General features: G+C 48.8%; 3 protein-coding genes across 3 annotated transcripts; 2 read left to right on the top strand and 1 right to left on the bottom strand.

Moving 5' to 3' along the window:
• The first annotated feature begins 1,095 nt into the window (after positions 1–1,095).
• LOC133920118 (2'-deoxymugineic-acid 2'-dioxygenase-like) lies at positions 1,096–2,801 on the top strand. Its single transcript, XM_062364773.1, has 4 exons — positions 1,096–1,378; positions 1,626–1,873; positions 1,998–2,319; positions 2,409–2,801. Exons 1-4 carry the CDS (start codon positions 1,187–1,189, stop codon positions 2,655–2,657), a joined length of 1,011 nt encoding a protein of 336 aa, XP_062220757.1. The 5' UTR covers positions 1,096–1,186; the 3' UTR covers positions 2,658–2,801.
• A 408-nt stretch (positions 2,802–3,209) lies between these two features.
• Positions 3,210–5,050, top strand: LOC133920119 (RING-H2 finger protein ATL1-like). Its single transcript, XM_062364774.1, has one exon. The coding sequence runs from the start codon at positions 4,000–4,002 to the stop codon at positions 4,954–4,956; it is 957 nt and encodes a 318-aa protein (XP_062220758.1). The 5' UTR covers positions 3,210–3,999; the 3' UTR covers positions 4,957–5,050.
• A 2,100-nt stretch (positions 5,051–7,150) lies between these two features.
• On the bottom strand, positions 7,151–8,936 carry LOC133920120 (malonyl-coenzyme A:anthocyanin 3-O-glucoside-6''-O-malonyltransferase-like). The gene has a single exon (XM_062364775.1). The coding sequence runs from the start codon at positions 8,669–8,671 to the stop codon at positions 7,313–7,315; it is 1,359 nt and encodes a 452-aa protein (XP_062220759.1). The 5' UTR covers positions 8,672–8,936; the 3' UTR covers positions 7,151–7,312.
• Positions 8,937–13,180: the final 4,244 nt, after the last annotated feature.

The following is a 13,180-nucleotide window of genomic DNA, read 5'->3' on the forward strand; positions in this document are numbered from 1 at the left end:
CACGAGGATCCATGCCATGGGAACTTCGTTCAAAGCTGACTCACTAATCATTGGTGTTCACAAAAATAAAATAAAAATGATCACTCAATGTACAAGAAAGAAGGATTTCCACGGGACAAAAAGATATCCCACTGCAAGTGCTTCGAGATTTGTGAGATCTCTTCATCGTCAGATATCTCTGCTGGAACGATCGCTTAAACAGGACATGAGAGATCATCTGTCTTTGCTTGGAATAAACGACTGGTGAAATCTACAAGATGTACTAGTGCATAATTTAGCATATCCCTAGTCCCTTACAAATATATTACAAGAGATATGCATTCATACGCATGCTATGCTTACTTTTCATTCTGTCATGATATTTTCATGTCCTCTGGCATGAAAATGGAACGGCAAGAGCATCTTAAGAGTGAAAAAATGCAAAAGGGGATGGATTTTTATTACAACGATGTATAAAGATTGCTTAATTTCTTTAAATTTTAAGAAGATGGAGGCTATGAGTGCTATGCATTCACAGAAGTAGGTAATCGTGAATAGGGCAGGGTTTGTGCTGCTATGCATTTTTCCAGCAGGAACTGCATGCTTCCGAGATGCACAATTTTCATTTGCTGCTTTGACATGACAAATAAGATACTGACATTTTGTTGGCCACCACCAACATGCATTATGCATGATTTACTTGATGCTCCTAAGATTCTTAGTCCTTATTTTTCAGGTTTCCCCCAACAAAATATAAAAGATACATGATCGTGGCAGGAACTAATCACAGAAATAAATTAATTGGCGCATGAAGTGGTTTAAATTTAATTAATTCGAGTGTTAGTTTAAGCAAAGTGGGGCACACAGATGCGCTCAGCATCCAGCATCAGGACGAAAAAGATGTCCTTTTATTTTGGAGAATTGGAAAAATCTAAAACTAATCAGCATCTGGACCAAGGCATCAAAAACTATTATTTTGCTTGCAATACCATCAAGCCGGCCAAGTAAACAAGCACTGATCTTTTTTCCTAAAAAAGTCAACTTGCGCAGGTAGAGTATTCACCAGTCTCCATGCAACGACAAATGCATCTTTTCCAGCTGCGGTCAGAAGCCCTGAATCCAAAGATGCTTCTTTTCATCGTTGCATAAAAGTGCAGAAACACAGAGGCACGTCTGAAACACGCAAGCAAGCAAGAGAGCCAGGGAGATGGCAGAGCCTCTCTCGAATGGCGCTGCCTACCAATCAGTGCCTGAATCCTACGTATTCCCGGAGCAAAAGAGACCGGGGAGCTCGCCATGTTCTGCAGCAGCGATACCTGTAGTTGACCTTGGTGGAGATGACCATGGCAAGATTGTGGAGCAGATCATCGACGCAGGGCGAGAGTTCGGTTTCTTTCAGGTGAATTTGTATCTGATTTTCAGTAGCTTATCGGTCCTAGCCTCCGTCTGAACTAAACGAACGACGTGATTGATTTTTTTCACCGTTACTGGCTGCCGTGCAGCTTGACGATATTGATGGCACTATGGCAGTACACAGATCTTGAATTCTCGATCATAAATAGCTGACCATGGAGATTGTTCAGCGCCTGACACTGAACCTGTGTGGCCTGAATTCTGAAATCATCACAAGTTGTTGGCTGTAACAGGTGGTCAACCATGGCGTGGCAGATGAGGTGATGAGAGAGATGATGAGCAGCGCAGAGGAGTTCTTCATGCTCCCCACGGAGGAGAAGATGGTGCACTACTCCACTGACAGTAAGAAGCTTCCACGGTTCCACTCCAGCGTCGGGAACGACCAGGAGAAGGTTCTGTACTGGAGGGACTGCCTCAAGCTCGGCTGCTACCCCTTTCACCAATTCAGGCAACAATGGCCTGAAAAACCAGCCGGGCTCAGGTATTTTACAAATTTTGTTAACAGGATTCACAATTGGCCATTACTATTTACTACCATATAAGCTTAATTACTTGTAGTGTTATCAGAACCAAGAAATCCTGATGAATCCGAGTCGTGGCCACAGGGCGGCATTGGAGGCGTACACGACGGCGGTGAGGGCGGTGGCGCTGCGCCTGCTGCAGCTCACCGCGGCGGGCCTAGGGATCAACGAGGGCCACTTCGAGGGAGAGCTCAGCGCCGGGCCGGTGCTCATGAACGTGAACCACTACGTGCCGTGCCCGGACCCGAGCCTCACCCTTGGCCTCGCGCCGCACTGCGACCCCAACCTCGTCACCCTCCTCATGGAGAACGGTGTCAGCGGCTTGCAGGTGCTGCACGGTGGCGGCTGGGTCGACGTCGAGCCCCTGCCGGGCGCGCTCATCGTCAACTTCGGGCACCAGATGGAGGTGATCGCCAGGATCAGTGCAGCACTGACGAAATCGTGTCTGTCGGTTTGCTCTTGATTTGGCCTTATTTCTTGGATCTGGGCGTGCAGGTGATCAGCAACGGCGGCGTGAGGAGCGGCGAGCACCGCGTGGTGACGAACGCGCGCGCCGCGCGGACTTCGGTGGCGACGTTCGTCATGCCCGAGATGTGCTGCGCCGTCGCGCCGGCGCCCGAGCTGGTCCCCGACGGCGAGCCCCCTCTGAGCAGGCCGTACACCTACGAGGAGTTCGTCGGCGTTTACACTTCGGAGACGGGGGACAGAGCTGCCGTCCTGGCGCATTTCCAGAACAAGCACTGACTGCATTTCCTGTATAGTATGCTGCAGAGGAATGGCTATTCGAGAGCACATTTTCTGTGGACCATTTTCTTGAGCTAATCAAATCTGCATCCGAATATATAAAGAACAACATAAGGGAATAACTAAACAGTCTGAGAATCGATTCTGATTCGATTCTCCCCAGTAGAAAAGATAGTCTGAATGTTTGTCTTCTTTTTCCTGCTGAAAAAGCTTGGCATGATTCATCAGTGTTCCCATCATCTATCTATTCCTCAATGAGATCTCAAGGCCATCACCTCCTGACCTAAATTGTACTTGCTAGTTGCTACAAGATACACACATTTTGCCTACCAAAATGGACACCTAATAATAAGGTACGTACAGTTGTGGATCAGGCCAACTCGAACCAGCCTTCCATTTCTTCCCCTCTTTTCTGAGTGTCGAACTATTTTACCATTTGCAGGAAGTGGTAGTGGCTCTCTGAGGGAAAAAAAAAAAGGTAACAGTAGCAGACTGGCTTGGGCACTGGCGATTTTAATTTTACCATTAGCAGGTAGGAGCAGTAGCATTGTAACAAATAATTGGGCACCGGCAATCACCAGGCCAGAGATGTTGAGTCTGTCACCGCCCCAAAAAGCAAGCTCGATTTGTTGACCGGTGAAGGCTACCACTCCAGGCTACAAGTGACAAGAAAGCAAACGAAACCTTCCAACGCATGGCTGCATCAATCAAGCAACGGCAACTGTGGAGCAGCAGGAATTAGAGTGGAACAGGGAGCAAAAGTTGCATAGTCTCGTCGGGAACACCGCCGGCGTACGTCGACTCGTCGAGCAAGGAAAGAAAGCCGCGTTTCCTTCTTGCCAGTCAGTCAGACAACCGCACCAGCTTCATTTCACCAGTGTCCCTGTCTCCTCCTCCATCTCCTTCTTCCTCCGCCCCCCGGTCCAGGTGACCTAACAAGCACGCCATTGCAAGCTGCTGCAGTTAAGGCAGAATGGACTAGGCATGCACAGTGCCTGACCTTCGATTGGCAGGGTGCTGCTTTTGCACTGTTGCTCACTTCACTTGCTCTCCTAGACTTTGCAGCTTGGACGCGCAAAGCCATTCCTTTCGTTCCTTTTCTTCCATGCCTTTACCACGTTTTTCCAACCTGACCACCATTCTTCCCTCCTACCTCGCTAAGGCAGCACACTACAAATGCATCAGCATCCAACAGAAACCTTCCGTTCATCTGTAGTCCATTAGCAGGTTCTTGCTCCTACCAGTTTCTGTAATCCTGTTCTCGCTGAGCTGAAGGCTGCAAGTTGCACAAACAGCAGAATCCATCGATCGGTTGTTGCGGACTCTGCTGCCAATATCTTTCATGGATACTGGCAGTGGCACCATCTTCCCGATGCCGCAGATTCCAGCGCTGCTGTTCCCACCGCCACCGCCGCCATTGCCGTCTTACTTCAACTCTTACTCTTCTTCCACCTCTCACCATCCATCCATCACCAGCTTCCCCATCCTGGTGCTCACCGTGCTCGGCATCCTCACCACCTCCGTCCTCCTCCTCACCTACTACGTCTTCGTCATCCGATGCTGCCTCAACTGGCACGGCTCCTCCGACATGGCTGGCCTAATCAGCCGCCGCCGCGGTGGCGCCGCCTCCAGCAGCAGCAGCAGCACCCTCCCGGTCTCCGGCACGCCCGCGGAGGCACGTGGGCTCAAGGAGTCGGCCATCCAGGCGCTGCCGACGTTCAGATACAGGAAGGCTATCAAGAACATTGCTGATTCAGCTCCCACGAGCGAGTGTGCAGTGTGCCTCAGTGAGTTCGAGGAGGAGGAGAGGGTCAGGATGCTGCCCAGTTGCCTCCATGCCTTCCATGTCGATTGCATTGACACTTGGCTCCAGGGCAACGCCAATTGCCCACTCTGCAGAGCAGCCATCACCAGCCACTGCCTGCTTCCACTGGATCAGCTCCGGCGGTCCGAGGAGGTAGTCATCCAGGTGGTCGCTGGCAATGAGGAAGAAGAAGACACACAGGCACAGCAGCAAGAAGGCAGCATTGCAGCTGCTGGATCTGCCGGAGATGCTACTACAGATCAACAGGTCAGTAGTGAGAAGAGGAAGAGCAACAATGCATGGCATAATAGTGATATCAGCAGTAAGGGAGATGAGTGTATTGGAGTGAGGAAGGATAGAGATGTTCTTCCATTGAGGAGGTCCTTCTCGATGGGCTCACTGGGTGGTGGGGAGGTTCACCTGCAGATTCAGAAGATTTTGCAGAGGAACACTCACTTCCATGGGGATGACAGTGACAGCAGCAGCACAGTGTAGAGTAGGGATTTTTAGTTTGATCAATTGGTGTAATATAATTTTGCTGAGAAAAAATATATCTTGGGTCATTATGTGTGCAAGTTTTCTTTTGTGATGTTCTTTTGCATTTTTTAGCGAAGTGCAAGATATATCGTAACAGGAGAGTTATTAATGATGAATCTTAATGTTTAACTCAAGATGGACAACTTTTCACTGGAACAATCCATAATTCCATCAGAGAAACCTGACTTGTCCATGAAACAATGCATGACTAAAGTTGCATTTAAGTTGCAGATGCGAGCAAGCCCAGAATGATCATGCGGTCATAACAAGGACCCACTAACTAGGGGAAAAAGATTACCACAATTTTCAACTTTCAGGTTTCATAAGTGATGCATAAGAAACCAGGACAACTAAGTATATAACAGAAAGTAAATCTTATGATGATGGAAGAACAGTGACGCCTCAGCCTAGAAGCTGAAACTTTACACTTACAGATGTAAACCCAGGAAAACATAAACTGAAAGGACAAAAGGAGAAACCTTTTGAATTTACTCTCTATATTAATCTAAACCCCAGACCTAAAAGTTTCACCAAATATACTTATTAGAGAGCACAGCATGTGGAAATTTCTGTCATAAACACATCATAGCTTGACTGATCAGGTCTTCCTTGTTGCAGGAAACTGGCAGTTCACCAAACATTGATTTCTGCTCCCCATAGTCATGTAAGTATGTAACAAGAAAACTCAAATTCCTCAACCAATAGTCGCATCAAGCTCCTATTCTTCATGATGTGGACAACACTACGTTTCGATCACTTTAGATAGACTGTCAAGTCTTCTAGATGATACAAAAGGTTGCTTAATGGAAATCGCAATCGCTAGATATACAGCCAAAATTTCTTCTACCACGAACTAAACATAAAAAATGTTATAATAATAATAACAGAAAAGATTGTAGCTCAACATTGAACTAAGAGATTACTGTTGCACAGCTTTGGCAGAATCAGAATCTGCTTCCTGCTTATGAGGTTCAGGCAATGCATTTGCTGAATCTTCAGGTGATAGGGATGCCAGAGCCTTTGCTTTGATCTGGTTGTAGACTCGAATAGCTTCCTTGAGCTCATCCCTAGCATCAGGGCCATGGCTTCGCCATGAATCAACCACTCTCTTTTGGAACTCCATAGCCAGGGCATAGCTGCAGTCAGAACCAAGAGGAGATATTACTGATCAATTCGAAGTTGGAAGACAAAACAGCTTGCTATTCCGACAATAAAACAGCAAACATGAAGTTCCAGTCTACTTTTGGAAAGCCATATCTGAACCCTGTGCTTGTGATGTTGATATTAATATTAGCCAACCACTATGCCACATACCTAGTTTCTGTACACGAGACAAAAGGCATATATAACACCTTGTAATCCCAGTATCTAACACCCAACAATATGGAGTGTGCTAGAATACTCTGCACATTCTACAGCATAGCCTGTATTCAGTATGTTCTAACCCAACAAGAGCTTAAGAACAAGTTCTGCAAAAAAAAAAAAAAAAAAAGATCACACTTGCAGAGTGGCATGTGAATTATCTTAGCACGTCCAAAATATGTGTCGGATTATATTAGATTTGAAGCTATCAAAGATCATGCTCAGGATTGTTTCACGAGAAAAACGAAAAAAACCTTTGAATGTAATGCATTTCTGCGAGGAAAGGAGGAGCGAGAGAGAAAGGAGAGCGAGTCGTGGAAGCGAGAGAGGTCGAAGGAGGCGGAGCCGGCGAGGTGGAGGGCCATGGAGAGCGAGACGGCGTTGGAGGCTCGGATTGTTTTTTATTCTCATTATAAATTCTAGCTTCAAAAACAAAAACAAACCATCACAATGTAAAAACGGATTATCACACTCCACAAATCAAGTTGTACTATAAAATCACACAATATCCGGTACGAATGAGCTTTTACGGATTTTACACGCTAAACTGAGTTCTCACCATCTAAAGCTAAAATAAACATGGGCTTAGACCAAGTCATCCACTAGAGAATTCCTCTGCATTCATCTTTGCACTGCCTAACCTGCCTGAAAAGAACATGCTCTCAACGTTCGTCTGAATGAATTGAATTCATCAAAGGTAAGGTCAGGTGAATGCCCGACGAACACGCGAGACCCTCAAAATCATGAATAATTGCCACAGTCTCTCTCTCTCACACACACTCACATGAGATTACCAAAATTAATATATGTATGTATCCATCTCTCAAATATACACTCCCGGTCATCTCTATATTACTACTACTACTTAATCAACGCAACGATTTACGTCACTGACAGTGGCAATTTGCAAGCAGCTCTTACAGCGCGACACCACAACTGAACGAACTGAGCGTCACTGCTGCTTCAATCCATCCGAGAAGCACGAGCTGAATTGCACCATCTCGGCCTCCGGCAGCACCACGCCGATCTCGATCCCGGCCTGCGCGTCACGGCCCTCCGCCAGCGACACCGTGCCCGGCGTCTTGTCGATGGACACCAGCTCCACCTTGCTCGGACGGCCCAGGCCGAAGTCGGTGTCGTACACGCCGTACCTCGGCGAGCCACCCACCGACATTGGCCGCTCAGGGACAAGCGACAGGATCTTGTGTAACCACCCGTCGGCGCCGTCGAGCACGCCGTCGTCGAGACCTTTGATGGACGCGCCTATCGCCGCAGCCGCCGTCAGGACGCCGTCGGCGCCAAGCAGGCCCATGTCGACCTCCACGAAGCACGGCCGGAGGCAGTTGCCGAGGTACTCCTGGGGGATCGGCGGCGCAAGGCGGCGACGGCATTCCACTGAGAACAGCAGGTGCGCGCGCTTCTTGCCGGTGCAGCTGCCGTCGACTCTCGCCAGGCAGGCCCACGCGAACGCGCACGCCACCGTGAACGCCGAGCAGTGGACGCGCCCACAGCCGTTCTCACTCGCCGCGCCCTTGGCGACCACACGCTGCTTGAGCCCATCAATGCAGTCGTGGGTGAGCGCGAACGATGCGATGACCAGCTTCGGCGGCGGCCCTGGCGGCGGTGGAGGAGGCGGGCCATTGGACGCCAATTGACGCATTTCATCGAGCGTCCTGCCGGCAAGGCCCTCGGGATCCGCGACCACGCCACGGTCCAAGAACGGTGGCGGTGGCACCGCGGCGGCGTCCTCGCCGGCGGCCACCCGGCACTGGCCGGCCCAGGTCTTCACGAAGTTCATGTAGCTGGAATCGTCACAAGCCACATGGTGGATGGACACGCCGACGGCGAGCCCGCGGCCGGCGAACACCGTGACCTGCGCCGCCGCGAGAGAGAAGGTCCCGTCCTCCGTCCGCGGGAGCTGCGGCAACAACGCGTACAGCCGGGCAACATCCCTCGGGCCGCCGCCGGAGAGCTCCTCGAAGTCATCATCGCTCTCGGCCACGGTGAGCTCGACGCCGCCCGCATCCCCACCCGAGGAGCAAAACTCATACCCGCCGCCCCCGTCCGGGCACGGCCGGACGCGGCCAAGCAGCGGGTAGAAGCTGTGCAACGCGGCGGAGAGGGAGAAGACGAGGGAAGGCAGGAGGTGGGCGGTGAATTGCTCGACCGGGTGGGGGTAGGGGTAGAAGAAGACGCGCTCCACGGGGCCGGTGAAGAGCCAGGGCACGTCGAAGAAGGTCAGCGGGAGCACGCCGCCAAGCGCGGGAGGCGATGCCGCCACCGTGAGCCTGTCAAGAACCTTGGTGGCCATGGGAATTCGAGACCCCTCTGCTTCCTGCTGCTGTTGCTGTGGTCGTGGCGTAGCACTTGTGCGGCTAGCCCCTGTGCCTGCAGCTGCAGCAGGGAGAAGAGAAGGGAGGGAAGAAGAGGGAGGAAAGTGGTGAGCATCCTACAATCTGATTGTGATTTTAAACCTGCAAGTCTCTTTCAGGGATCCCCTTAAATCACATTAAGAACTGACGATCCGTGCTCCAGCAAGGCCTGGAAACCACATAAGAGAAGGAAAAGTCAGGCCTCTGATTGAAAAATAAGTTGGTCAAAATATGTGTCGGCGCCATGTGCCATTATCTCCTGTTTGATTCTCCCATCTGGATCATGTACTTAATCTCAATATCTTTTAAGAAACTCTGGGCTATCAAAGCTCAAAATCCTGCTAATCACATAATTTTGCAGAAGTTAGACCTACGAAATTAATTCCTAACTTTACTGCAATACTGCGCACAGAAATCCTGCAAACCTTAGGATATTCAGGACCGCTGTTGTGGTTGAAGCAGTTGCAAAGAGGAAAACTTTGCACCAAATGCAGTTGCTATGACAGGCAGATGATAGTTACTTGGCTAGTACCGGACTGTTTTGTAAACGGGCTCGTAGCCCAGCAGTAAGGCTCGGTGGAGCCTTGCCTGCTGCCGTGGGTTTGAACCCCGGGTGTTTACATGTGGAGGCGTTGCCACTTCGTGACACGTCTCTATCTCTGATGGGTATCGTTCGCCCCTAAGACACCCCGGCACTCTGAAGCTAGGGATGTGAACCTCGTGAAAAAAAAAAGACACCGGACTGTTTTGGTGGTACAAGTAGTAGCCACCAACCAAACTGAATGGAGTCCCTCCATGTTCTCTAAGGCTGCACCAGTATCAACTAAAATGTCTAAATCTGTCAGGAAACCACGAACTCAAGCTCATGCTGTCAATAACTGATCTAAGAGAGAACATAAAGAAAAGGAGAAATGATTATTTACTTCAATTGAAATTTAAGGAGCTTGTACGCCAAGTTTGAAGCAAGCAGTTCTTCAATCTTCGTAAGGTCGATCACGGGCATCACTGAGGCACAGAGGAAAATCGAACGAAACACTCAGTTAATTGTCCTTGATGGGGTTTCATCAGGTAATAGAAGAGCTACGGCAATCCAATGGTGTATATCCGAAAATCAAAAGATGCAATGGTTAGTCATCAATCGCTCAATGGAGAACTATCCAGACATTAATCTTGGTCATAAAGTAGTAGTACAAGAATCTCTAAAAAAATGTAGTAGCATTAGAATGGCAAAAGGTTGACACTAGTTATAATTAGCGGATAACATCAAACCACTAAGTTTCCATTGTGTGTTTCATGATGTCAAACATACTAACAGAACACGAGCTATGCGTGCCAGCATAAGATTCGAAAGTATGATGATGCAAATCGGTAAATCACAATCACAAATGAGATATGACCGACCGTTATCTCTTACATTGCCCAGGAACTAAATCGCAGTATCAATGCGATCTAATTTCACCCAAAACAGCAAAATCTGCAGACCAAAGTGAATGTAAGTAGTTATAACACCATGAGACAAATTCTTTTGTCATATTATCTCGTTCTACTAGTATCAATTACTAACCAGAAGTCTTTAAGAGAGAAAAAAGTAATACTAACCACAATTACCAATTATTACGACATGGGCATTCATGAAACGAATAGACAACTATAGCACTAATGCATCAAGTCAAAGCTAAGCTTACAAAGGCACATCACAACGAAAAGTTTAATCTTCTTTCTAGTGTTTTTCCTTACATGTGGCTGAAATGAACCGCAACTACAAGCACAAGGAAAGGCTAGCTCCTAGGATGAAATTAGCCTGGCACAAGCCTATATTTCTCCACTCAAGACAAAACCAAAAGTAGTTATACACCGGCATCTAACTGAAAGCAATAAGAATTTTCAGAAGTAGAGAAACAGTGCAAAAAGAAAATCAGAGATCGGCAAGCCATAGCCACAAAACTGAGCACTTATGTTCGTATCAACAAAGAAGCAAAAGATGATGATTTTCTCTCTTCCATCTGCTACACATCACATGAATGACATTTGCCAATTTTTGCATAGTTTGCAATTGGATCATGGAGCCAAATCAAAGCTCACCGTAACCAAACCTCGCCGGATCACCAAACCAACTTTGCCTAAGAGCACCAAATCAAATCAGGGCTTCAGTTGAGTCTCATCTCATGCTCGCACCAAATCAGACGGACAGACTTCACATACCTGAAGAGCAACAAATCGAACCGCGCGAGAGCAGAGAGGAGGTGGCGGTGTGGGCGTAACTCCACCTGTGCCTCGTGTTCAGTAATCAGTAGGAAGAGGGCGATGCCGAGGAGGGTTTCCCGGCGTCATGGGCTCGTGGTACTTCTCCCAACCGCAAGGAGACACTCCTCAGCAGAGTTCCATGTTGGCGAAGCAGCGAACACTTGGTCCCCTCTTCAATGCTAGAGCTAGCGACAGGCAGACGCCAGCCTGCGCCACCGATGTCCGCAAGCGGCGCGCGGGGCCGGAGAGAGCGGATGGTCGCGTGAACCTGAAGGATGCTCTCGCGGGATGCATGGCGGCGGGCCAGCGGTAGCGCGGCCTCGCCGGTTACCATGTCGCCGGTTAGGATTTTTACATATTGGCCCCTATTTGGGATCCCGATTATTAATCACGATCCAATATTTTGCAGAAAACACCTGTTTTGGATCATGTATTTCTCTGAAAACCCCTTTGGATTGCGATTAATAATCGTGATCCTATATTTTTTATAAAACCCTATTATTAATCATGACCTATTTTTGCACAAAACCCCCTGGGTATCAATTGGACGGTTGGCTTGTTTGGTCCTCTCTCTCTCTCTTCTCCCTCATCGGCTTCTCCTCACGCACCGTCAGCCCATGGCCGCCGCCACTTACGTCCTCCGCACCTTCCATCCCGGACGGAAGCGCAAAAGGACCGACTCCCCGCTCAAGCCCTATCACGAGCTCTCCACTCCTCTGCTCTGCTCCCACAGCAAGCGCTTGATTGATTCAGCGGGAGCATCCAAGCCGAAAGATCGAGCAGTCGCGGGCGAGCTCACGCGGCCGGGCATGTCGGCTTGGTCCATGGCGAGTGCGCCTTCGTCTCCTCCTCCTTGGCTGCTGACAGAGGGGATTTAAGTTTTTGTCAATACTTAGAATGGACACTGTTCAGATGTCATCAACTTCGTTAGACCTATTGGAAATAGAGTTTTTCTTACTCTTCAGATGTCATCAACTTCGTTAGGCTATTGGAAATAGAGTTTTTCTTACTCGCATGTCATTTTGGCCTCTTTTCACCGCCACCTGGCTGTTCCAACGTGGCACAGTACATGAAATGATTTCGTTGCCTTGGGGGAAGCGTGCATTGGCCCGAGTCATCTTCCTCCTCTCGTCGGTCTGCTTCCTCCACATGCATGCCTCTTGCCACTCACCTTTCCCCTCTCATCCCGAGCAATCCCTGCATGAGCCCACACCTCACCACTGCACCACCGTGTCCTGGATCAACATTGATTGCAATTGACCACCATGGACCCATGCGACACCGAGGGGGACTTCGCCTTCTCTGCTCTCAACTCCCTCGACGCCTCCATCTCTATGAAGATGACCATAGCCGTGATGAGCTTAAGGACTCCTCCACCGCTTGGAGTCGTATGTGTGGCCATCGACTAGGGAGGGATCGACATGACCATCCAGGGTGAGGTAGAGGGAGACTGAGAAATGACAGTGTAACGAAGTGTGTCGATGTGCAGGGTGAGGGTGTCGGTGAAGACATGGGCAAAGGGGTCATTTCCCTCCCGTGCCACATCGGAAGGGCCACGTGGCGCTTTAAAAGGGTCAAAATGGCACACGAGTAAGAAATATTGTCTTGTGGCAAATAGTTAAGGGTATTATAGAGGGTGGCATTTGAAGAGTGGTTATCCTTAAGAATAGCAAAATTTTAAATATCCCGTGACAAGGGAAGGCTAAGATCGTGGCACTTGAGCCGCGCCTAGGGTCGATCGGTGTAGCTGGACCGGAAAGACCTTTCTTAGCAAAAAGTTGGGCCGCAAGCTGGAAATTCATTTCTGGTGTTCCACTATTTTCGGCCCAGGCCCATTAATTTTTGGGCCTAAAACATACCGAAGGCCTTCAAATATTTTATTCTTTTCAACCAGTAATAAGCAGCGTCCTTAACAAGAGTAGTTTTTAGAGAAAAAACAATGAGCAGAAGTCTATCTTCCTTTTCTTTTTTGAAAAAGGCAGTCTGGCCAAGCAGAACAAACTCTTTGGAGAAAAGGAATAACAGAAAGCTCTTGAGCAGAAATGATGGAGAGGCACAGGCACCACAAGCACAATTCCCAAGGCATCTGTTCATCATCGATAGTATAATGCCCTTTGCTTTGCAAGCTTTATCCTGTTTGGAACAAGTGTTATTATGGTGATCACAGTTGGTTTGGAGGGCAAAGTTTGCATATTTTGACTCCT

This window comes from Phragmites australis, chromosome 5, assembly GCF_958298935.1.
Source record: "Phragmites australis chromosome 5, lpPhrAust1.1, whole genome shotgun sequence".
Lineage (NCBI taxonomy): Eukaryota > Viridiplantae > Streptophyta > Magnoliopsida > Poales > Poaceae > Phragmites > Phragmites australis.